We start from the raw sequence: 25314 nt of genomic DNA, 5'->3' as shown, positions 1-25314 counted from the left end.
AGGTCAGGAGACGCGTTGTTACGGACGTGGCTCAGGTCAGGTCGTCCTGTAACCGGAGGGTCAGTCTCCTCCTGTCCGACCAAACTAGAGTCTCTTTATTAATGCGTGTCTCTTCACCGTCTGTGCTTCCCCCTGTATGTACAGTATGTGCTCAAAGAGTTGGTGTTAATTCATAAACACATTAATTCCACAAGTCAACAGACATTTCATATGCAGAGAGAGACCTTGATGTGTCTTTATAGTGAAGGTGACCCAACAGACAGTTTTAGTCCTTTTACTACAAATAACGTTTTTCTACCGTTTTATTGTTTATTTTTTACCATCCGAGGCAGCCAGTACCTTTAATGTACTCCGTGTGATATAAAGAAGCTGTTGATCCACGTGTACATATCATCAACAGAAGGGTTTAAAACTTCATAGTACATGTGTTAGTTGTTCACATGCATTTATTACATTAGTGTTAAATAGAGTGTGATAAGAATAATTTGTAACTAAAGTGAAAAGTTTTGCACAAAAAGGAACCTTGAGGAGGAGGAGGAGCTAAAAGAGAAACATGAGGAGCTATTTTTATAGGAAGGTAAGAGAGGAGAGGACGGACAGAAAGAGGAAGATGTGACCTCCTCGAGGAGGTGAAGGAGGCAGAGAGAGACGAACAGAAGAGCTTTTTATACTTTTAACAAGGTGAAGAAGTGAGGAGGCCAGGCAGACCGAGAGCTTTGAGAGAAAACAGGGAAAGTTCAACCTGAACTCTTAAAGCACTCTTGAAAGCCGGTTATTGATGATGCAGCTTGTACTTGAACCGGACCTCTGCGACATGTGACCAGAATCTTCTGTAACAGTCGATGTCACTAGTTCTTCCAGCCTCCTTTAAATGCATCGCGACACCATTTAAAAACCCAACTGAAGGGCAAATCTTTACAGAACATTAAGGTCACAAAAAAAGCCAAGACATCCGGACAAACGATACGGACTTGATGTTCAAAGGCTGACCAGTCACCGTGTGACACCGTAACAACACGATGGAGGACGAGCAGGAGCTGAGGAGGCAGGGGGCTGAGGAGGCAGGGAGCTGAGGAGGCAGGGAGCTGAGGAGGCAGGGAGCTGAGGAGGCAGGGAGCTGAGGAGGCAGGGAGCTGAGGAGGCAGGGAGCTGAGGAGGCAGGGGGCTGAGAGGATGTTTCAGTGAGCAGATGAGGAGGAGGAGGAGATGTGATTCAGCGAAACGAGGAGGAAGTTCAGAACACGAGGTTCCTCTTCTCGCCTACAGTGAACTACTTTGAAGTACAGTTTGATGCAAATACTTGCTTTTATACTTGTACTTCAGTAGAAATATGTTGTTTACCTTCATTATCATTATTGCACGAGATAAAAACGAGCAAAACAAAACCCAAACATTTAGAAAAATGTAGACAAAAACAACAAGAAGAGGATTTTTATGGAGCTTTTTTTTTTCTGCAACTGAGGCTGCAGGAGAAACTCAACCAGCTTCATCTCGTGTGTGTGTGTGTGTGTGTGTGTGTGTGTCTGTGTGTGTGTGTGTGTGTGTGTGTGTGTGTGTGTGTGTGTGTGTCTGTGTGTCTGTGTGTCTGTGTGTGTGTGTGTGTGTGTGTGTGTGTGTGTGTGTGTGTGTGTGTGTGTTCCTCGGGGAGTGATTTATTGGCGGCGGCCGTGTCGTGCGGTGAGCTCTGACTGCGCGTCCGGAGCCACTCCCCGCTGCTGTGAGCGGTCTCCGTGGAGACAGAGGTCTGCCGCCGTCGGGCTCAGTTGACGGCCGGTTGACCTCCGACCTCCCCCGGTGACTTGACTCCTCCCACTGAGCTCAGATTAATCGCTGCTGTCACGCAGGAGGCCGTGAACGGTAGCTCCTAACAACACCAACATTTGAAGACATCTTGACCTTTGGGACGCTGACGACCGTTTAAAAAAACACATGTTTTACCATATTTATATCTCTAATAATTAAAAGATTAGTCAAGAAAATAAAAGGGCAGATTCATTAGCAACGCAAATATTCATTATATAAAATGTTCTACCAGTTAATACTGAAGAACTCTTATAATGAGATGATTTGGGAACCTTTTTTGCTTCACATTAATCTTGTGTGGTTATATCAACAAAACAAATCCTCACAGCGGCGATCAATTAACTTCATTTAATGCCATCAAATGTCACTCAGAAACTACAATAAACTGCTCATTTGTTTCTGCACTTCCAGTGACAGCTCTGACGGTCAAATCAAACTGTTTAGGTTGCTCTAAATCTAAACTGAGGAGACCTGAATGACGACGAACAGGAGAAAAACCATCTGCCTTTACTAGGAAATCATTAACACTCCCACCGTGTTGACAAAGGGCTCTGAAGACACGGGGCTGAAGTGCTTTACGGAGGACAAAGGACGCATGTGATCATGCAGACAGTAGCCCGGGTCACTCGGGGAGACGACGCGAGTACGAGTCTGCGGGGGAAGTGAAGCGAGGAGCAAAAGAACATCTGACGAAGTGAGCCTGAGCCGAGTGAGGGCTCGAATACTAAGACGATGCGACTTCCCGCCGATGGTGGGAAGCGGGTCCCACAGGGAGGGATTACAAGTTCTAAACGCTCACCTCCTTTTTGACAAAGTTTGAAGAATGTCTGCATAATTAAAGCAAAGTTTTTCCTGACCGAAATGTCAATAAATCCCCAAACTACTGCTGCCGTTTCCTACCGTAATATTTAAAAAAGCGTTTTTCTAAGGTGGAGACCAAAAGCGGAGCTAAAAGAGAGAGAACATTGGACTCGTATTCATCTCTCGGTGGAGGCTTCAAAGTAACGACGTGTCACATTGAACAGATATTTTAAAGTTTACACACTAGCTACTGTTTTGATCTCTGCCAGGCATAAGCCTGTAGGGAAACCGTGTGTGTGTGTGTGTGTGTGTGTGTGTGTCTCTCTGTCTGTCCACAGCTAGTCTCACACACTGATGGACCCACTAACTTAATATTTTATGACTGTATGCTCGAGGACCTCTTGCGGCAATTCGCTCTTTTGAAGGAAAAAAAAAACGTTTTATTGACTGTTTTATAGCATTGCTGACTCCTCACTTCTCTTAAAGGGCCGGTAGGGGCCCGGCTGGATAAAAACAACATCTTCGTAGACTGTTGCAGGCCACGTTATGGCCTTTTGTCGTGGCTCATCTATAGAAGAGTTTGGTCTCATTTCAAACGGGAGCAGCTGCCGATTTAACTCCGTACCCGATAGGTAGTGATCCACTAAAGTGAACCACGATACCATGTGAAAGAAAAGTGTTTTTGTTATCTGTGCCACCGGTTTCCCTGGAGGGATTGTTTTTATAGCATCATCGACTGCCGACTCCTCGATCCTCTTAACTTGCTGTTTTGGAGCCGCAAGTGATCAACAACTTTATTTTCCGGCAATCTGCGAGGCTGAAGGCGAGCCTCGTCCCGTCAGTTCTAGGTCACATCGTGGCCTTTGTCGTGGCGCGAAAGCTGCCGTCCATTGAAACGTTTGGTTTCAGAAATCTGCAGAGTAAATCACAGTTTTGTTTAGCGTCGGCCGCCATCTTGACTGTAAAGGGAGGATGGAGGGAGGTAAAGGTGTGAACTCTACTGAGTGAACTTATCTTCTGATCAGATTGGATGAGCGACGGCAGAGGACTGTTGTGGTTCCAGTGATCAGTGTAACGGACGTGAACCTGTGATGGAGTATGTTACAGTAGAAGTGTGGAAGTTCCATTTATTTCCATGGTACCTGAAGAGATGGAGGTGTTTTAGTGCGTTCCCCACCGGGCACCTCTTCTTTTTAAAAGCAGCACTTAACAGATGCTCGTGGGAAGTCGCCGGTAATGGTTACTGCTGTTGCTATGGAGCACCAGAATGAAAAGATGAATTACTGCCTCCGTCCTCCCCGGATACACACGTTATGTATTTAAATACACGTGACGATGGAGATTAAGGAGTGTAGTAACAGGCGTGTCCACATACTTTTGACCAAATAGTGTATTTATATCTGTCAGCATCTATTCTTTTCATATTTTAAAGCAGTATTTTATTTGTATGCTAATTGGTTTTGTATTCTTTAATTTGTAACGCATGTTATTCTTTAAATCGTGTTCTTATTTCTCTACATTTGGAGTCCTTTCATCTCTTCAGCCCTCCTGTGAAGAAGCTGCATGTTCTGTTCAGTTCCATTGTGTTCTATGTGTAGAACACAGATATCATTGTACTTCAAAGAACACAAAAGGGTTGAGGGAACCTTCTCCTAATTTACGGCTCATGAAGTTGGAAACATCAAAGCCTTCAGTTATCTGCTTTTTGGTTTTATTCTCTTTTAAATGTTTTTTTTCCTCTTTAACGTCATTTGTTTTAAGGCCTAAGTTCAGTGTGTGTGTGTGTGTGTGTGTTTTAATAGCGTGTGATCCTCCCCATTTGTGTGATTAGTGGTGTGTAACACTGTGATCCTCCCCTCTGGTCATGCCACCGGCCTGTGACGACACACACACACACACACACACACACACACACACACACACACACACACACACACACACACACACACACACACACAGTCAACTCTGCCTCTTAACACTGCAATACTTTATGAAACGCTCTTTCTGTCTCAAGCTTTCGTTTCCCTCCATCAGAAAGCTGCACTGCACGCCCTCCTTGTCACACTATCTCCCATTAATTAGTGTGTGTGTGTGTGTGTGTGTGTGTTTAGCACAGCCGTTTAGAGCCTCCCAGTCTCAATGAATGGTTAATCTCTGTTCACAAGACCGGTCACGGTCCCCAAAAATATCTTGCGGAGGAGAACGCAGCGCTGCAGTGCGCAGCCGGGCGCTAAATGACCCAGAAATCCCATCCATCTGGAGAAATGTCACAGCTCCCATCAAACGGCCACGGACGGGTTAGTGGGTTATTAAATATGGCCGTGTGTGTGTGTGTGTGTGTGTGTGTGTGTGTGTGTGTGTGTGAGTGAACCAAATCTTCTCATCAGCATAACTAAAGTGATGGAAACCCCCTCCAGGTTGTTGGGAGTTAAAATTAAAGCGGTGATTTTCTTAACGAGCCTCTTAGACGTTAACGATAGAAGTCCTTTAACGGGAGACGTCTGAGCGCCTGTCGTTACACTTGTTGGGTTGTTGCCGTCGTGACGGGGCGGAGCTTGTAGGTGGGAGATTTGCTGAGTCTGTGCGTTAAGTATTGGGGGCGGCTAGCTTAGCTTAGCATAAAGGCTGGAGGCGGGGGGGGGAAACGGCTCCCTAGTCGGATCCCTTCAGTGACTTTATATAGTCCAGCTTTTCACAAGCACTTCATGTTGTGTTGTGCTACTTTTTTTAATAGTTTTTAGCAATTAATGTCTGTCCGTGGTGGAACCGGTCCTCCAGTAACCGCCGGGTCAACGGTGCTTCCTCTACTTCAGATGACGAGGACCGAGTGATGCAATGCGACAAGGTCGTCCATAGAAAGTCCTCATAAGTATAGTAGAAGAGTGTGTGTGTGTGTGTGTGTGTGTGTGTGTGTGTGTGTGTGTGTGTGTGTGTGTGTGTGTGTGTGTGTGTGTGTGTGTGTGTGTGTGTGTTAAATGGGGTCAGTGCTGTGTGTGGACCGGCCAGAGGAGAAGAAAACACAATCGGTTCTTTTGGCTGAATGTGCGTCTCCTGCTGCCAAGCTGCACATCAGGCCCACAATGCACTGCAGCCTGAATGGACACAACTCTCATTTGTGAGAGTGTGTGTGTGTGTGTGTGTGTGTGTGTCTGCATTGTGTGTGTAACTCTGTATGCTTGTGTGTGTGCTTTTGTGTCTGGGAAACTATGAGTGGGCACCACAGTTGCGTGTGTGTGTGTGGGTTTATTGTGATTATGCCTGATTTAATTGCAATGAAGGAAGGTGTGTGTGTGTGTGTGTGTGTGTGTGTGTGTGTGTGTGTGTGTGTGTGTGTGTGTGTGTGTGTGTGTGTGTGTGTGTGTGTGTGTGTGTGTGTGTGTGTGTGTGTGTGCGTCTCGGAGGATCCAGTCCCCAGCTGGAAAATCGAGTTGGGCGCTCAGATTATTATCATCATTTATTTACGTCCGAGCTCATCGCAGCACTAATTTCATTCAAACCCCAGTTTGGAGATAATTCCTCTTCCTCCTCTTCCTCCTCGTCACGTTATTGATCGGATTATTGCATGAATAATCAAATGATTCCCTCTTGACTTTGGTTTGTCTCAGTCTATTTGAAACACAGAGGCCGTGATGGGAAGTAGAACTCACCTCGATGCTAACGAGCTAAACCGCATCACAACGTCAGGAAGACACACGAACAACCAGCTGTAAGAGGACAATGATGTGAAACGGGAAATGAAACGTCTAATGTGGAAATGGAGAGAATCTGTATGTGAGGAGGAGAGTGTGTTTGTGTGCAGCATAAACACACTACTTCACGTTGAGGATCATTCCTACTGACTTCATGAAATATGACAATATCTATAGAAGAGTTTTCAGAGCTGAAGAAGCCTCCATTCTTCAGTCCGCTGAGGTTGACTCACTCGAACCAGATGTCAAACCCTCTACGTGATGAATGGAACCCAAACTGAGCTACGTGCTAACGTCAGCATGCTAACGATGCTACAGCATGATGAGGAGGATATCTCCTTCATCCGCAGAGCTTCACGACTCTTCTTCTAATCTCAGAACCCTCCTCACTATTCACCAAAGATAGATTATTCTGCCGAACCCCCATTTCACAGCGCTTTGTCGTCAACAACAACAACAACAACAACAGAATGAAAAACCATCGAAACCTCCTAATTATTAATTATTGATCCTCATGTGATCGACGGCCTTTTGATGAGATTTAACCCCGAATGTACTCCTCCTATCCTTTCTTCTTCCACACTTTCCTCTTCCTCTCCTCCTCCCTTTCCCCATCACTTCCGTGTAACCTCCTTCCTTGCCTCCTCCTCTGCTTCCTTGAACCCTCCGCCCCCCTTTACACGGTGCCAGCCCACCTCATTATTTGTTCACTTGGCTCCTTGGTGCTTCCTTCTCCTCCTCACCCTTTTCCTCACCTCTCTGCTTGTTTGCTTACCTTCCTCTAATCCCTCCCTCCCTTTCCTCCCTTCCTCCGGGGTCAGGGCCCAGGGGAGCGAGTATAGTCCAGCACATGTACTAGGGCCCTGAATAGTTCTCTCAGCGGGGGAGTGTTTCGCCAGCCTGGCAGGGATTTTCTAATGAGCTTTGAGGAAAAGGAGGGGAGGGGGGTGAAGATGGCATGTTACCCATCCTCCCCCTCTTTCCTTACCCTCTCTTTCCCCCTGGTTAAAGCAGATTAATTAAAAGCTCACTCGCGTTCTCTCTCTTATCAGCGAGAGTTGTGCATTTACTGTAAGCCTCCAGGGAGGGCTCAGTACCGGGCCGGGTGGGCGGGGGGGGGGCCTCTGGGAACGATGCTAATTCCAGCCGGTGGGACGGAAGGGACGGCTGCTGAGGAATTATCGGCGGTGGTACGTTCATCGCTGATTATCTCTGTGGCGGTCTAGAGGAAGAGATCGTGCTCACAGACAGTCAGTCTGCCTGTCAGTCACAGCTCTGGTCTCATTTCACATTCACACCATTCTCCTTTTTTTTTTTTTTTTTCTTGCTCTCTTTTGTTATTCGAGCCGGTCGCCTGAAGCCGAGAGCGACTCAAAGAGCAGCCGTAGTAATGGAAATGAAATCCTCAACCTTTATTGTGTCAACAGTGAAGCCTGTAATGAATATATATATATATCTATATATATCTATATATAGATATATATAGATAGATATATATATCTATATATATCTATATATATATATATATATATATATATAGATATATATATATATCTATATATATAGATATATATATCTATATATATATATATATATATCTATATATATATATATATATATATATATATATCATCATACTGGCTGCAAGGAGCCCTCATAACACACAGCTGTGCTCCTCATGCAGGGGGCAAGAGTAATTGTACTTAATGACTAATAATATTACAAGGATTATTAATATGTGTTATAATGTCACTGAGCCGTCTGAGGGATTGGAGACTCCTCCGGTCAGGTTTCCCTAAAACACATCCGACGTGCGTCCTTGTTTGAAGATGAGACCCTCGATGAGTCAGCCTGGCAGACGTATCGACCAAACATCCCAGAGAAGAACGGCGTTGATGACGTCACCGACGGTACGGGACTGATCTTCAGAACCGGCGTCGCCCAGGCTCTACTCTCCACAACGCGAGGGATCATTGCGTTCGTGATGACAGGGTTCTGTTCTGTTTAGATCACGACGCTCTGTGTTCCTCTGTGCTCCTCTGTCTTTAGCCGTCGTCGGTCTCGTACTGTGCGGCTGCCTCCAGTGCTGCGAACTCCACAAAACAAGAAAATGGAAAATGAAGGAACGAGGACAAGAAAACGTAATCTGAAGTGTTCTCACTGTGGAAGATTTTATGTTCCTCTGATGTCTGTAGAAACATGAACATCATCATAAAATCTACACGTTCATAAACTGCTTCCTGCTGAATAACGCTCTTCATTTTCTGCAGCCGTCGGCGATGTAGCCGGGCCGTTATTTAGCGCAGCGACGAAGGGATTTACGAATACCCAGACCTGGTTTGGTTCAGAGTATCAACACTGCTGTGAGCAGCTCTAAAGAGCATCATTCAAACTGTCCTCCTGTGTTTAACGCCTGTGATATTTAGGAGGAGCTGAACGATGCAGCGCACAACGACATGATGGTAGTGTTGGAATGCTGGTCCTGGTATTACTGGGATTGTCCAACCTGTGCTGATGGCAACAAGTTGCTGCTAAAAGCATTGCTGCATTAGCAATGTGACTTTACATGTGGAATGAAGGCAATAACCGTGTGTGTGTGTGTGTGTGTGTGTGTGTGTGTGTTGCGGTTTGTGTTGCGGTTTGTGTTGCAGGTTGCAGCCGTTCATCACCGGACAGCCCAGCAAGAAGCTTGCTGTGGAGCAGGTGAGCCGCCGCTCGTCTTCACCACATCTGCTCTTCGTCTCCCGTCACTCTGCTTCACCCTCCTGCACTTAACACACACACACACACACACACACACACACACACACACACACACACACACACACACACACACACACACACACACTCTCTCTGTCACACAGTCCATCACTCGGACAGATAACTTGCCTCCTCTCTAAAACACTCGCTCACTTATTCTCTCACTGTGTTGTCTTCTCTGTCTCGCCGTCCTCTAACAGAGACAGTTTTTATAAAGCAGCTCCAACAATGTCTTACGTCAACAAACAATAACTTGTATTATTAGGAGATACAGAAGTATTTACCGCGTGAACAAATTAAAAATGATAAATGAAATGTGGAGCAGGTCAGATAACGCAAGCGTGATGAAATGCACTTACAGTAGAGACAAATGCTGTCAGACATTTATCAGACGTGCTTACAGGAGGCCATTTTGATTATGTATTATTATTATTATTATTATTATTATTACTACGACTGCCCACATTGTTTTCAGACTCTATTTCTGTCACTTTGGGGGCAAAACTTCAGTATCTTTGTCTTTAATTGAAGAACAGTGCAGAGAGCCTGAATCAAGTTCTAAGGCACAGAGGAATAAAACACACACACACACACACACACACACACACACACACACACACACACAGTACTTGTTAATATATGACGATAAGAAAAAGAAATGGAGTGTCTGTCTGCTTTAAGAGGGATCCAGACCCAGAGGCTCCCTGTCTCCGGCTAACAGAGCCGTGGCTGTAACGGAGCAGGAGACGGGCCGTAATTCCCCGTCGGTCTCTCCGCGGCGGCCATTAAAACCTAATTGCTGATTGCTCAGATCTCCTGCAGAGCAGACGGGGAAGAATAAATGTGTGAGAGGTGAAGCTCACTTCGTCTTTGTTTGCCCTTCCATTATTACTCCTCCTCCTCCTCCTCCTCCTCTCCCTTCCTCCCTCCAGGGCGTTCACTGCTCCTAAAAAACTCTGACAGGGTCTTAAAATAAATACGGTCTTAAACTTGGACATAAAAATGTCTTAAACAGCACTTTTAGAGGTCTTTTTTTTTTTTTTGTTGGCCCACCGTCAGCCTGTAGATGAATCCAGAGTGTGAGTCCTATCTGCTCTAAAGCCGGTCCGACCACACGTCTTTGAACAGGAAGTCCTCCTCCTCCGTTTATAGCTCCACATCTTCAGGCCACTTTCTTTCCAGCTTTGTTTCTTAATTTGATTTTAAATTGGACCCAAATTCTAAGCGCAGGTAGCTTCACATCATCTTCAAAAGTGTCTTCCTGGACTTTATATTCGCTCTGCTCTTTTTTTATTCCCCTCATATCTCACTTCACACATTCTAACTGTCACGTCTTCCCTTTCTGCTTCACGCTGCTTCAGTCTTATTTCTCACGATTCCCGTTTCACCACTCCTGTCGTGTTCCTCTTCAGTTACGCTTTGTTAGACGTAAAACTCTAACAAAAGATTAGAACAAGTTACAAGTTACAAGCCTGTGGACAGTAAACCTGAAGGACAGAAGTCAACTACAACTCCCAAGGTGCATTTCAGTAAGAAACATCCAATCACAGAGCTTAAAAGTCTGCTTTATGATGCAGAGCTGAAACTAAATATTTAGTTGTAGAAACCCAATAAAACGTCCATCAGATTAAATCTATTTCAGGAATCAGGAACAATTTAATATTGATTTCACCGTCACACGCGTGTTTTTATTCAATCGGCAAACAGAAATCTAAGCGAACTTTTGAAATTTGAAAAGAGAAATGCTAATTTCTCGGTCAGCTGGTTTGGAGCGAATAAACTCGTCTGCAGCGTCGTTCGGTCAACGGTTGGCGCTAAAGGCTACGTGTCTGCCAGTAAAGAGTAGTAGAAGAAGAAGAAGAAGAATGCTCCAATGAGGAAGTTTCTTTGTATTCAGATTTCTATCTGCGACACTTTAAAGTTGAATATGGAGGTGAACCAAGTCTCCCTCTCTTTTCCTTCTTTCCTCATCATTTCACTTCACGCTTCATTCCCTCGCCGCCTCCTCCTCCTCCTCTTTTTCCCGTTAACGCTTCGCTCCGCTGCTCTCCTTCTCTCCTCCACCTTTTTATATATTTCCTCTCTCCTTCCCCACATTCCTTCCTCCCCCCCCCCCCCTCCCCTCCATCACCCTGCTGCTGGCAGCTCTGAATGGAGGAGCTCTGGGAGCTCGGGCTCCGTCAACCAGGAAGAAAACACTACCACGAGGGGCCGGGTCAACAAGGCTTGTTACTTAGCAACACCCCCCCCCCCCCTTAAACCTCCTCCTGGGAACTGGAAGCAAGCGGCCGTCGCCATTGGCCGAGGCTGCTCCTCGCTCGCGGCTCCTGTTATGTAATGCTGCAGCAACGGGGGCCACGTTGAAAAGAGAGGTTTGCCAGCGCTCAACAACACACTGATTGTTGTTTCTTCCTCTTCAGCGTCGCGGTAATTAGTCTGTACGTTTCTCAAACGAGCCGAGGAGGAAACCATCACTTTACAAGCAAGAAAAACAGGCTGATTTCTGCCCAGCTGTTCTCCGCTGCCCTCTTCTTCTTCTTCTTCTTCTTCTCCTGCTCCCTTGAACCACATTCAGGCTGAAGCTCCGGTGGAGGCAGCAGCGAGAGACGTTGGGGATTTTTCGGAGAGGCTTAGAAATCTGAAAGGGTTGACGAGGTCACGGGAGAGCGGGCTTTGAACTGCCGACGGTCGCTCTGGCGTTTGCAGCTACAGTCTGCTTATGCAAGGATAGTCTCACTCAATTGATGCCTGAGTCTATTTGAAGTAAGTCTCTCAGAGGAGCTGTCGGGCCGCGCCGGCGGTAAACCGCATGACGCGTAGTGTTTTCAGCTCGGCCTGTAGAGGCTCTGACCCCCCCCCCCCCCCCCCCCCCCCGATAGAGCCGTGCTGCAGAGGGACGAACAAGCTCCGGTCGTAAAACACGTTAATACACAAAGTTAGAGACACGTCAGTAACGTTATCAGAGACTTAAAGGTCTTGCCAGTTGCATAAGATGGTTCTTCTTAAGAATAAACGTTTCAACAACGAGGTAATTAAAGTGCTTTAAAGGCATTAAGACGTGATGTAAAAGAAACGTTAAATAAGCTCAAATACGACTGGAAAGGTGCAGATCTCCGCCAGGTGTGTCTGCACCAACCACTGCTGCAATGATTGGTTGAATACAAACAATCGTCTAATTGTCGATTGTGTATCAGACGTGTTTTTCATTGTAGTCGATGCAGCTCCGTCTCACGGCCGTTTCAGCGACTTGGAGCTTTTATTTAGGCTTCAAGCTAACTGTTTGAAATGTAAATGTGTCACTTTATTAAGTTTAATATGTTTCCAAGGGAGAAAGTAACCATGTAGATCCTCAGCGTGTGTTCAGTTTATCCAAACAACGCACGTTTGGAAGTAATTGGAGGTTTGACGGAGATGCTGGCGGCCATCGCTAGAGCATACTTTAGTGAGAACGGTCTGCTGGTAAAATCACACCTAATCTTTCCGAAAATACCGATTTGAATATCAGAATCAGAGGGAAATTGGCAAGTTACAGTTACTCTTCAATATGAACAGGAAGAAATGTGAGTTTATATACACAATCCTACAATATATAACACAATATGTGCAGAGAATACAAGTAGATAACCAAAACAAGGGAATGAGAAATGCAAGAATTCAAAACAACATTCAGCCACGGTGTAAATAAGGGATTGTTATGATCTGATAAGTGTGTTCAATATAAAGGCAAGAACCTTCAGCATGAAGCCATAAATGAGCCATAAATATTTAGCAGTTCGGTGCAGCAGCGTGCAAGATTAGCTGTGGACAGACTCGGAGACGCACACGTTTAAGCACACACACACACACAACCGATCTCATTATCCCCTGGCTGAGATACTAATAAGACGGATTAAACGGTAAAAATGATTTTTAGAAAATGACATGACTAGATATGAATAAATAGTCCCAAATTAAACTTAATAATTGCTATTTGATAGTTTACATTTGCATCGTGGAAACTTGTTTAAAGCTGATTAATCCTTTGACTCCATTAATGATGCAAATCATGTCCGGAACAAAGCGTGCTGCTTGTGATTTATTAATTTCATACAACGGGGGGGACGTGATGTAGATCTTTCTGTAATTCATACTGTCTGGTTGTCGTGCCGTTTAACAACACTGTGAGAAACGGCTGAACGAGAGCATTAATTAATCCACACTGCGGTTTTTGCTCACTGTTCATTTAGTTCTGCCAGTCGTTCCGCGCATGAGTGAACCGCAGGCGATCAGATGTCAACGTCCCATAAAAGACCCGGTGAGCGAGCGGTAAACACTCCGGAGTTAGTCTCCTCTAACACGATGTTCGTAGTGCGGCGTGATCTCTGTGAGAACATGGACGCCGATGTCTCACGGCAACACTAACATCTCGCTCCGTCTCCTCTCCGTCTAGCGGCTCTCACCTCCTAATTAGTCCGCAGCACCGTGTTCGTGTTTTCTTTTTAATTATTCTTTTCCACGTCTGTCTTCTCATTGCTGCCCGTGTTCAACGGCAGCTAATGAGGCGTCCAGCGGCTGTGATGAGGAGCCCGGTGAGGTTAAAGTCTCAGAGGAAAGCACTGCGGTGTTTTTGTGTTGGTTGTATTTTATGCTTTTTTTTTTATTTTTGTATTGTTTGATCGTTGGGCACAAAAAGATAAAAATCTAAGGACATTAAAAAAGCAGAAGAAGTAAAGAACGAGCCCACAAAAAGAGAATGGATGTGCAGAGGAAGGAGAGAAGGATGTGGGTGGAATAAAAGAGGCACACTAGAGGAAACATAAAATAAGAGAAAGGTGGGAGGAAAGGAAGGAGGCAAATTGGATGAAGAGATGGCAGAAAGGAAGGGCCTCAGCAGGGACTCCAACAGCCTGTTGCTGAGGAGAACAGAAATATCTCTCCGTCACACTGTGGACCCTCCACCTGCTTCTCCTCCGGCTTTATAATTAGCCCCGGCTGAAAGGAAGGCGATAACGTGCGGGTTTCCTTTTTAGTCGCTGTGGAAAAAACCCCGACTTTGACGGGTTTTTTTTCCTAGTAAGTAGATTTGTTTCATTCCTGAAGCTGAACCAATGCGCGAAAACAAAAGACTTGTTTTTAGATATTTTATTAGTTTCTCTCGCCTGAAGGCGGGTAGAAATGAAATCCTCCACGCCTGTTCCTCTCTGGTGTCACGGGTTGTTTGTCTTTTGATATCTGTACAGTTCATCGCTAAGCAAAATAAACACGGCTCACATGGAAGCAGCTCTCTCAGAACCACATCGGAGCAGATGAGTTTCCCTTTTTAAAAACAGAACGTATTGAATCGGTCGTCATACGTAGACTTGGTGTTGCTGCAGCGGAGCAGTGTTGATGTGTTATACGCCGTCTTATTCCGTGGACCACCTACGGCCATTCTGATTGGCTGGCAGGTGTCTGCTATTGTATTCTCGCCGGACCCAAGAGAAGAGGGGACATTCCCATAGAAATCAATGGACAGAGCGGCCATTTTTACGTGTAATGTTCTCACTGAGGTCTACAACTTCATGCTAGTAATGCTAACTCTTGTTACAGCGTGGGGAAGCAGATTGCTGTCGCCAGATGAACTTTGTTTCGGCTCATTGTTGCGTTTTTAAGTATCGTGAAATTAGCACGCTAGCTAGCTAGCTAACTGGTGGACAGCTGGATAGTTAGCTCGCTTGCTAATTCCACCGTGCTACTGCTACATCGGTAACGGAAAATGGGCCGAACATTTGCTGTGTCCTCCGTTACCTCGCTCCCTTTCTCCCTGGAGAAGGAAAAGTGACCTCGCTAACTAGCATTAGCATTCTTTTGTACTCGAAAAACAGTTCAGTTCTACTCCTATTCCATTTCTATGACCCGGTCTCATTCAGAGATCGTATTTTACTTAGTTTGGTTCAGTTTTTCCTCTTCATCTTTGTGGGAATGGAACATTTATACCTCCTCATCGTTTCCACTGCTGGAAATATTCTTTATTCTACCCGTTGTTTGTTTTCTCTTACTGGTGCCAACATGTCCTCCCCGTGTCGGGCTTGTTTTCTGTTTTAAAAAAAAAACAGCTCTATTTCTGTCTCCCAGCATGCAACTGGAAAGACTCTCCTGGTTGCCCACTGGGGGGGTAAAAAGGGCTTTCTAATTACATTTTCCCTTCACACTCACCCCTTCTCTTTTAATCCTCTATCTCTCTCTGAAGGGTATCTTCCCCCCGAGGCTCTGCTTGGTTTCTGACCCTCCTGTGCTAAACAAAGCACACGGTGCACATTTTAAACAGTGGAATCCTGCGTGAGGCGATAATGTGGTGCGAGATAATAAAGGTCGTGGTCACGCTCTGGTGCTGTGTTTAGTCATATGTGGGGGGGGGGGGGGGGGATGCTGCAGCAGATGAAATACCTCCACCTGCCCTGAAGCTCACCCCCTCCCTCCAGTACTGTTTATTATTTTTATCATTTTAAAGGAAGTGGGCTAGATGAGATCAGATCTGGATTAGATTTCCCCTGGGGGGGGGGAGGGGAGGACTCTGGTGTCACGCAGAGGAAAATATTAAAAAGTCGTCTGCTTGCGACCAACAATATTTCCTGTTTGCCCAGATTGCCACCTCCAGCCTGCTGCCGGTGCCCGCGGGAGCCCCCCCCCCCCGCCAGCGGGGTGGTGGTGGAGAGCGGGCCGGTGGTCTACGATGACGCCGCCGCCGGCGAAGAGGAGGACGACGAGGAAGAGGAGGCTTGTGTCAGCGCCATGGACCTGATGGGCAGCAACGGTCAGACACACACACACACACACACACACACACACACAGTCACACAGTCAGTCTACAGACTTCCATCCATCACTTGTTTATCCTCATATATTGAGATTAATGTTAAACCAACACAAGCACAGACTGAAAGGGTGTTTAATTATTCTCTCTGATGATTGGCAGATCAATTATCGGTTGTTTATCGTAAGGAGACAGAATCAGAAAGACATGCTGAACAAAGTCAGGAAATGTGAGTTCTTCAGATTCTTGGACATGAAGAGAGTCTTCTCAGTGACGGTTCAGTGCTGCTTCCTGCAGCACATTTAAATCTCGTTAACACAAACGGTGTCAGACGGTTTTCTCACTTCTCAGTCGGACGCCGAGTGTCTGCGCTCAGAAATAGTTTGAGTGACTTTTTTTAATGAATCGTCGTCCGCGGGTCACGGCTCAGACTCCCGGAGTGTTTTAATGAGCCCCTCGAAAAGATTAAATTTCTTCACTTTTTACGTCTCTGCCCGTTAAGATTTAAGGTCCCCGACTCCGCCGCAGTAAAAAGCTCTTAATTGATTCCTGTAGGGGAGCTCTTTGTTTGTGCTCCACAGTGAGGTCAGAGGTCACGGCCCTCCTCAGAGCTGCCCCTCTGGAGGACGCTGGAGCCGGACGGAGACTAAAACCAGAGTCCCTGTTTTTACATTTCACCAGTCTGAACTCAAACCAAACACAGCGTCTCTGTGGACGCTGTGTTTTCAGAAACCTGAGGAAGCGGAGCGTGTTTTTTGTTTTTCTTCCTGCGACACCTCGTTTCTTTTACATGCACTTCCACTCACAGTGACGGGGGGGGGGGGGGGGGGAGGCGGCCATTAAAATCTAAGTTTCTGTCTGGCGTTTGAGTGAAACTGGTGAACAATCCAAAGTGTTTCGTATAAGGCTTTAAAATATATTACAGTAAGAAGGACAACAAAGGAAAATCAAGACAGAAGTAGAAGAAAAAATCTAAAGTACAGCAGTAATAGTGCTGCATTCATTTAAGGAAATAAAGTGCGGTAGAGAAAAGTAATTAAAGGCTCTGAAAAACAAGACATTTAGATCAGAAAGTGGCTGATTTTGACTCTAAATGGAGCATAATGTACTAAATGAACATCATGCTGTATTGAAGAAGACTGTAAACTAGAGATTGAGACCATAAACTCATGTTTACAATGTTTACTGAGGGAATAAATCAAGAGAGAAGTAGAGTCATTTTAGACTAGACTTCTATACAACCAGAGGAGTCGCCCCCTGGTGGACACTAGAGAGAATGCAGCTTTAACACATGAAGTATTGGCTTCACTCTTCAGAACACACATTAATGCAGCGGTGATATTAATCCACAGACATTGTACAGAGAACGCGTGTCTCTGATCCCTCTGTGTCTTTCTCCCTCCAGATTACGGCAGTGACGTCGATTACGACGAGTGATCGCCGCGGCGGTCTTCTCCGGGTTTTTTAATCCCCATCTAGTACGGAACCATTCTGAATCCTTAAGTGCATCAAACGTTAACCACCAGGAACACAAAATGGCAGCAGCCTCAGACCGAAGCGGTGACGGGTAAGAGCGATGAGGAAAGTCCCATCAGGGACGGAAACAAAAGCCGGACACAAACCCTCACTCCTCGTACCATTTGGCATCCCAGCTGGACCGAACTGGGAGGACGCACCGCTTGGATGCTGACGGAGCGGTTCGAGTGGAAATGAGGGATGTGGTTATGTTATGTTGGTCATCGTGGGTCACAAGCCGCCCGTAGTGATGATACCGTAAAATCAAACATATGGAATATTCCAGTAAACATTGGTTCGTTGACACGCAGGTCCGACGACGTTTAGGTTAAAACTGGATGACTAGGATCTAAATAAGTGTTTAAAGAAATGCTTCTCCCACAAAATGACCATTTCTATATTAATTACTCGCCTCTTTGATTCTTGAAGAAAACGTTCTTTTTCCCCGCATCCCTCCACCGTAAACGGAGAATAACAAAAACGGTGAAAAGTCAGTAAAACTACATCAAAACATCCGTTTACAAAGATTATTGTTTAACGGGCCTCTAAATGTTATTAAGTTAAAATGCACGAGTCATGTGAGAGTTTGCAAACGGATGTTTTGATATAGTTTCAAATGTAGCCTCCATTGTCTTCTATTCAATTCCTCTGTTGAGGTTCAATAGTTCAAAGTAGCACAGGGTGAGTCATTCATACACAAATGCTTATTTTACGGGCGAAGTCCGTTAAATGACGATATTTCAATGTGAAGTAAGAAGCTGCTTCTCATAGAAATAAAGTGATTTAAATGCCGCTGAAACATTTATAGACGTCAACGTTTAAATTGAACTCAATTTAAGCTGCAGAACGCCGAGTCAGTGTTTACTGAGTCGAACCAAATGCAACAACGTAGGATCCTTAAACTGTCTCTCTGCGTTCACGACACTCGAGAACTTCCTGATAACTGATCCCGCCTCACAGCTGGAGCCCTGAGCTGTGTCTCTGCTGAGCTGTGTCTCTGCTGGGCTGTGTCTCTGCTGGGCTGTGTCTCTGCTGGGCTGTGTCTCTGCTGGGCTGTGTCTCTGCTGGGCTGTGTCTCTCCTGGGCTGTGTCTCTCCTGGGCTGTGTCTCTGTCCTCATGAAACGGTCGGGTAACGTGAGATCACACACTATGATGTCGCCTTCTGAACAATTCATAAATCAAATGTTTTAGTGTTAGTTGTAGGAATCAGATGGTTTGATTAGTTTTTAAGTTACTATTGATTTGGTTTTTCTTAATAGTTTTTCTGTTGATGGATTTAATTTATGAGATTGTGTCAGTTGTGTTCAATATTCTTCACCCGAGCCGGGGTTGTAAATACATTCTCTGCAATATTATATTTTCCACGTGAGTGAAATGGACCCCGATCAGAGAAGAGATCTATATTTTGTATTTATGCTTTTATGATTTTTTTTTGTGTTGGACGCACACACACACACACACACACACACACACACTAACACACGCACACACACGCGGTGTGTCTGGTGAGATCTGCATATTGTTGTGTGCGTTCGCTGCTACAGTAAAGACTTCACATGAGGGGAAACCACACGTTTGTTTGTTTTTATTGACGTTTAAAGCCTCGTGGACTCGTGTTCACTGCTGATTCGTGTGTGAGATCGACGTGTCCGTCTCAGGTCAACATTATCTTTTGATGCCGGTTCCATTTTTACATATTTCACGATGATCAAAGAAACGTTAAGCTTTGCTCATACTCAAGATTTGTCTTCTTGGTACTTTTTTATTTCCGTTCACCTGTTTCCATCAACTTTCAGCTGTGTTTTTTAAGGAGCCCTTTGGGGGAGTTTCTTTGTCTCAGCCGCACAGTTTTGTAATCACTTTTTCCTCCCTCTTCCTTCCATCATCTCTGCGTAGAGATGAACTCAGGCTGAACTCTAATCGGCATCGTGTCCGTCCGTGACCCGACACCTCCCACCGTCACCGGAGACGCTTTTGATCAGACGAGACGCTTGGTAGCGCCGGGACACCGTCTCTCAGTCCGTCTGAAGGTATTGTTGTTTCCAGAGATATCGGGCGTCTCCGGGTGCGAGTGAGGAGATTCAATAGAAAGATGAGTCACTTCTCAAGAGTGGGAGGAAATCTGAAACGGAGGAGGCTCTCGCGTCAGACGAATTATGTCGAGTCTTTACACGCGAGGGCTTTTTCTCTCAGCGTGTGACCAAGATAGTGTTGTTGTCTCAGCGTCAGCCAGGAGACGCAATGTGACCTCGTGTGGAAGCGCGTTTCAGGCCTTTGTTGAAGTCCTTTTTATGGGCTGTTTATGTGATATAGTCTGTTGGTGCAGGTTGTTTGTACACAGAAGAAATGAGACGGAGGAAGCTCTTTGTGTTGCTTTCAGCCCGTTTATGTCGGTGTCCTCGGCTTGTATTGCTTTATTTTTTATTTTTTTATTGCTGTAAATTTATTTTGTCAAACTAGAAGTTACCAATGTCCGAAATGTAAAGTCCTTGACGTAGGAGGTGGATTGACGTCATAATATCTGTCCGAGACAAAATGCATTTAAAAAGTGCTGCAGGATGAGTCTTAAAACACAGAAGTGTTTCCTCGTCTACAAGTCTACCTGTGTTTTTGATGGTTTTTCGGTTAGATGTCTGAAATCAGGTCTTTGTTTAACACCAGCTGAAGAGATTTATACGTTTAAGTTCTCTGATTATAAAACAGGTCAGTGAACGCCTCTCTGGTGTCTTAAAAAGAGTCTAAATGAGGCGACTAAAGAACTCACTAGAACACTATCCTCCTTCAGCTTAGTGGAGGAGACGTGAAGTCATGTGGTGAGAAAACATATTGACGATTTATTTAAATTATTACTCTGAATAGAATACCGATAAACACATTTAACAAAAATGAAAATGTAGGCGTTACATGTGTTGACCAAAAGCTACAGCACCGGTGTTGGATAATAAATTGACAAGTCATGTCCAATTTAAAACCACGTCTCAAGCTTTACCTCAAAGTGCCTCACCATTGACTTTCAGCTTTTAAAGGACCTCGTTTCAACACGCATAGAAACAAGAAATCCCCAGATTCGGTTACCGTGACCGGTTCATCTGAAGTGCGGCTAAATCCGTCCTATTAACAGATTATTAGACGGCGTGAAAATGTCAGGCGTGAGCCTCGAGCCGTCTCGGGGAATTTTCCGTCCCTTCACACCCGCCGACATCTGAACCCCGACTTGAAACACGCCGACGCTCCGGGCCCTTCTGAAACAGACCCCTCCGCCAGTGTCCCCTCTCTCCTCACACGGCCCGTAAAACCATTTCATGGTTTGTGATGCTGTGTAATTGTGCTGTCAGGTCAGCCCCCACCCCCCCACCATCTCAGTTTTCCACCCACTTCTTTCTCTCCTGCACGCTCTTCTCTCCCTCGAGGGCCGACTGTACCTACGCAGAGTTTTACTGAAACTTCATCTTCCTCCGACACCAAACTTCTACAGTAACCTTTACAGTGCAGCCGAGGGAGGGAGGGAGGGAGGGATGAAAAACTAAAGTTGAGCTGTTTAGTTTTGTTTGTGACCTCGCTGCCCTTCCTCGGAGAGAGAGAGAGAGAGAGAGAGAGAGAGAGAGAGAGAGAGAGAGAGAGAGAGAGAGAGAGAGAGAGAGAGAGAGAGAGAGAGAGAGAGAGAGAGAGAGAGGATTCCCTCCGATGTCCTTTTATGCGAGTCACAGGGTTTCTTTTTTTCGAGCTGAGACAGATTTGTCTTTGGCTTCGAGCGTGATGATCTTAAAAAGAGAAGGCTCCTCTTCCTCCTTCCCCCTTAACTTCCCCTCTTCTCCTCCTTCCTGTTTCCGTCCTCACACAGAAACAAGAACAAGCTCTTTTTTTTTCTTCTTTTCCTCCCGAGGTGTTTTCTCTTCGTTCTCTCCTCTTCGTCTCAATCCACCCAAATGTCCTCCATCTTTTTTGTCCCTCCCTCTTCTTGTCCCATCAGCTTCTGTCTTTTGACTCTCTCTCCTCCTCTGTCCCTCATTAAAGCTTCTGTCCCTCCTCCATCTTTCTCCCTCCCTCCAATAAGCTTCCTCTCTTTCTCCACATTTGCTCCTTCAACACCGTCCTTTTACTTTTCTTTCCTCTCCTTTTGTTTTGTCCCTTGTTCTTCTACTAACATCACCTTGTTTACTCTCCTATGTCTTTTTTGTTCCCTCTTAAAACTCCCTCCCATCTTTTATTTCCTCCCCCCTCCTCCCTCTGACAGCTGCAGTTTAGCCACAGAGCTAACTTCTCCCCGGAGGCGGTTTGTGTGTTTCTGTGTGTGTCGGAGTTTGAACCAAAGGCACCTTTGCTGGGTGAACACACCTCCCTCTCACACACACACACACACACACACACACACACACACACACACACAGCGTTACACTTCCGTACTTGTGAGGACTCCTCATTAACATAATGCATTCGCTGTTTCCTGACAATCAATCATCAGAACAACACGCCTCGCCTCACAACCAAGAGCTTTAAAGAAGCCTGGACCAATAAACTGTTCTCACTTTCTACATCTGCCCGTGTTTTTACAAACCGCTTCTCTCTTCAAACATGTCCTCTGAAGACAAATGGTCTCACTTTTCAAAGCTGCCATGGCTTCCCACAAGTGTCCACATTCTCCAAAATGTTCACAAAGTCCTCATCAGTTCCAAATGTCCTCTGTTTCCAATCCTGGGTTTCTTTAAATAGGAAACAGAAAGAAATTGTCCTCATATTCATGTCTTCACTTTTCACAAACATTTTTGCTTTTCACACATGTTCATGTTTCCTGAAACGACAGAATCTCATGTCTGCTCGTCATATTTTTTTATACTTTTGCGTACGTCTCGACGCAGACGGTTCACGTGTTGAGGTTGACAAACTGAGGCGTTGAGGTTTAGGCAATAAAGATAGAGTGACTCTGTGACCTAGCATCACATGACGTAACGTCGTTAGTAAAAATATCACTCAACTGAGTGAAAATCCTGAATTAAATTTGTTACATAGAATAACTACGTTTGCTACGTACGGAAGTTAAACATTAACAAAACTATTAACTACTTATAAATAAGCTGACCTGGGTTCACTGAGGACACTAACAGTGGTCTCCTGGGTGAAAGTCCTCCGTTTGTTTGACCCGTCCATCCTCTCCTCCGACCCGCTATGAATGGACTTTCTCCCTCTTCCTGCTACCTCCATCGCGCTGATATTATAGTTAATATCTTAACTTTCTAAAAGTGTCCTCACTTGCTTTATACAAGCGTCCGCACTCTCAAGGTCTCGAACTGAAAGTGGTCCTCACAAAGACAGAATTACAGGAACACACACACACACACACACTTTTCTTTTTCCCAGGCCCTGACCACGCTGCCTCGTTTCTTGCCAGAGCAATTTTCCTAATAATCCCCCCCCACCCCCTTCGTCTGCCCTCAAACTCTCCTCCCCCTCTTCCTTCTCCGCACTGCGTTTTCCTGCATCAGCATATCAAATCAAACTCACCCCGCCCAGATCCCCCCCCCCCCCAAACACCACAGCCTCCCTCCCAGTTGCCTTCCTCACCCCAATTATTTCCCGGGACCTTAGCTTAGAGGGATTCTCTCACCCCCCCCGCGCTCTGTTTCGTAGGCGCTAACCTTCCCTTCAGTGCAGGCGGAGGCGTCCATTGTGTCTCACACACAGGGAGGCGTTGGTGTCGTCGGGACGAACGCTCCCGACAGGTAGATTAAGACGGTGACGAGAGTCCAGCGGGAGCTTCTGAAGGACACGACCGCCGTCGGCTTTTACAGACGGTTTCCTCAGCATTCCCTCTCATGCTGAGGTCTGCTGTTAGCGCTGACCGCTCCACCTCGCATCCTCACGTTACTACAGCTTCACGAGCGCTGAGAGAACTACGGTGGCCTTCAGGTGACGTTCAAAACGTGAACGCCTCTCTCCAGAGCCGGTGGTTTGTCCGTTCTGGGCTACTGTAGAAAACATGGCGGACTCCATGAAGAAGACCTGCTCCCTGTGTAGATATGAAGGGCTCATTGTAAGCTAACGATTCTTAGTTTCAGGTGATTATACACTAATGAAAACATAGTTATGAATATTATATTCTGTTTCTGCTAACGCACTGGCTCCTTTAAGTCTTCTTTTTCCTCCTAACCTGCATTCTTCAGGTCAAACAGCTCAGATGTTTCCACGTTTCCTAAAAGCAGCCGAGACTTTCTGCTGCTCAGAGAAGCGCTTCGGTAACGGTCTGATCATTTGGTGTGACGATATGTCCGCTTGGCAGTTGTATCGGAGCGAGAACGGACCACCGAAAAATAAAGTAGACACATAATGTGGAAGTGGCCACTGCAGACGACATTTACGTCTTCTCAGAAAATGGAGCTGGGAAAATGAGAGAGAGAGAGAGAGAGAGAGAGAGAGAGAGAGAGAGAATTAGTCTTGGCTGTGACGCCGTCCAGCCTCTTGGCTCCACGGCCGAGCTGCCCCCCCCCCCCCCCCCCCCACTAACATAAATCCTCTCTTGGCTCGGTGCGTCACGTCGTAAACCGACTGCGGCAACAGATGAGTTCGGTGTTCTCTGTTTTTGATATATGGTGCCGTCTCCGTAATTGAATTCATTAAGGGATAACTCCCATGATGCACAGGGACACGTTCACATGTACAGACGGGACCTGTGGATCTGTCCCACAACCTCACACACACACACACACACACTCGGAGACATGTCTAGTATACACACATCAGACAGTGTGTGCTGCAGCAACGTCGATGAGACTCGGGATCTAATATGTGCACAGACGCCTCGTTAACGTTCGACAGACTGTATCCAAGCGTTGAGTTTGTTACTGGAAGAATATTCAACATACAAGCTCAGTGAATGGACTCGGTGCACAATGCAACACACTTAATTAGGTCAAAGGTGGCTCTTTGTGGCACCATTGAATTAGACCTTCCTTCTTCTCGCCTTCACTTCTTCTTCTTCTCCTTCTTCTTCTTCTACTTCTTCTCCTTGTTTTAATAATGGGGCATACAGCGATCTGAATCAGGCAGTCAGGATGTGTGACTGGGTTCGTCAGAGATGCAGATACGTTGCGTACAAATGAAAGCGTGTGTGTGTGTGTGTGTGTGTGTGTGTGTGTGTGTGTGGGGGGGGGGGGGGGGGGGGGGGGGGGATTCTCTCTGGATGTGATGAAGTGAGATTCAGGAATAACAGGACCTCACATAGAAAGAGCAGCGGGGCGGTGAAACGCATGACAGGCAGCAGATTTACAGTGAGACCCTGATAGGAAACACAGAGCAGCGTGACGTCAGTCCCCTGTTGTGTTCATTTGTGTGTGTGTGTGTGTGTGTGTGTGTGTGTGTGTGTGTGTGTGTGTGTGTGTGTGTGTGTGTGTGTGTGTGTGTGTGTGTGTGTGTGTGTGTGAGAGAGAGAGAGACGGCCCCATGGTGTTGCTTTGCAGCAGGTGTGTGTCTGCATCTGAGAGGGTGCGTTTTCCCTTTTTTGTGGTGTCTCATAAGAGGTTTGTGTGTGTGTGTGTGTGTGTGTGTGTGTGTGTGTGTGTGTGTGTGTGTGTGTGTGCACCCCCTCTGTTGTTTTGTTCCTTTGCAGCCCTGTAATTACCTTGAGTTGGATCTGCTTCTGTAACACAGGTGGGAGACACAATTTAATTACAGGGTGGGAGCCGTGCTGCAGCCCACCTGTGTGTGTGTGTGTGTTATTTGTGTGTGTGTGTTTCATTTGTGTGTATGTTTTAGTGTATAAATGAGTGTCTGCATGTGTGTCTCTTATGCAAACTGTATGCTGAAGTTCTGCGTTTTAGTTTTTGTGTGTGTGTGTGTGTGTGTGTGTGTGTGTGTGTGTGTGTGTGTGTGTGACCATGGTGAGTGAGATTGAAAGAGACAGAGGGAGACAAAGGGAGGGAGAGAGGGCAGGTTGAACACCTGGCGCCTGATCTGAGGCAACATGATGGAGATTAAAAAGA

General features: G+C 45.9%; 1 protein-coding gene across 1 annotated transcript in view; it reads left to right on the top strand.

Annotated features, from left to right (window-relative positions):
- LOC137877584 (transcription factor IIIB 90 kDa subunit-like) overlaps positions 1-20808 on the top strand; it is a 76882-nt gene extending 56074 nt beyond the window's left edge. The window contains exons 17-19 of the mRNA XM_068717564.1: positions 8945-8996; positions 15656-15825; positions 17231-20808. Coding sequence (XP_068573665.1) covers positions 8945-8996; positions 15656-15748 — 145 coding nt within the window. The 3' untranslated portion in view covers positions 15749-15825; positions 17231-20808. The remainder of the gene's footprint in view (positions 1-8944; positions 8997-15655; positions 15826-17230) is intronic.
- The last annotated feature ends 4506 nt before the right edge of the window (positions 20809-25314 follow it).

This window comes from Cebidichthys violaceus, unplaced genomic scaffold (assembly GCF_023349555.1).
Source record: "Cebidichthys violaceus isolate CVI_PGR_0920_01 unplaced genomic scaffold, fCebVio1.0.p SCAF_22, whole genome shotgun sequence".
Lineage (NCBI taxonomy): Eukaryota > Metazoa > Chordata > Actinopteri > Perciformes > Stichaeidae > Cebidichthys > Cebidichthys violaceus.
The sequence above is the reverse complement of the archived record's forward strand: the minus strand, read 5'-3'. Positions and strand labels throughout refer to the sequence as shown.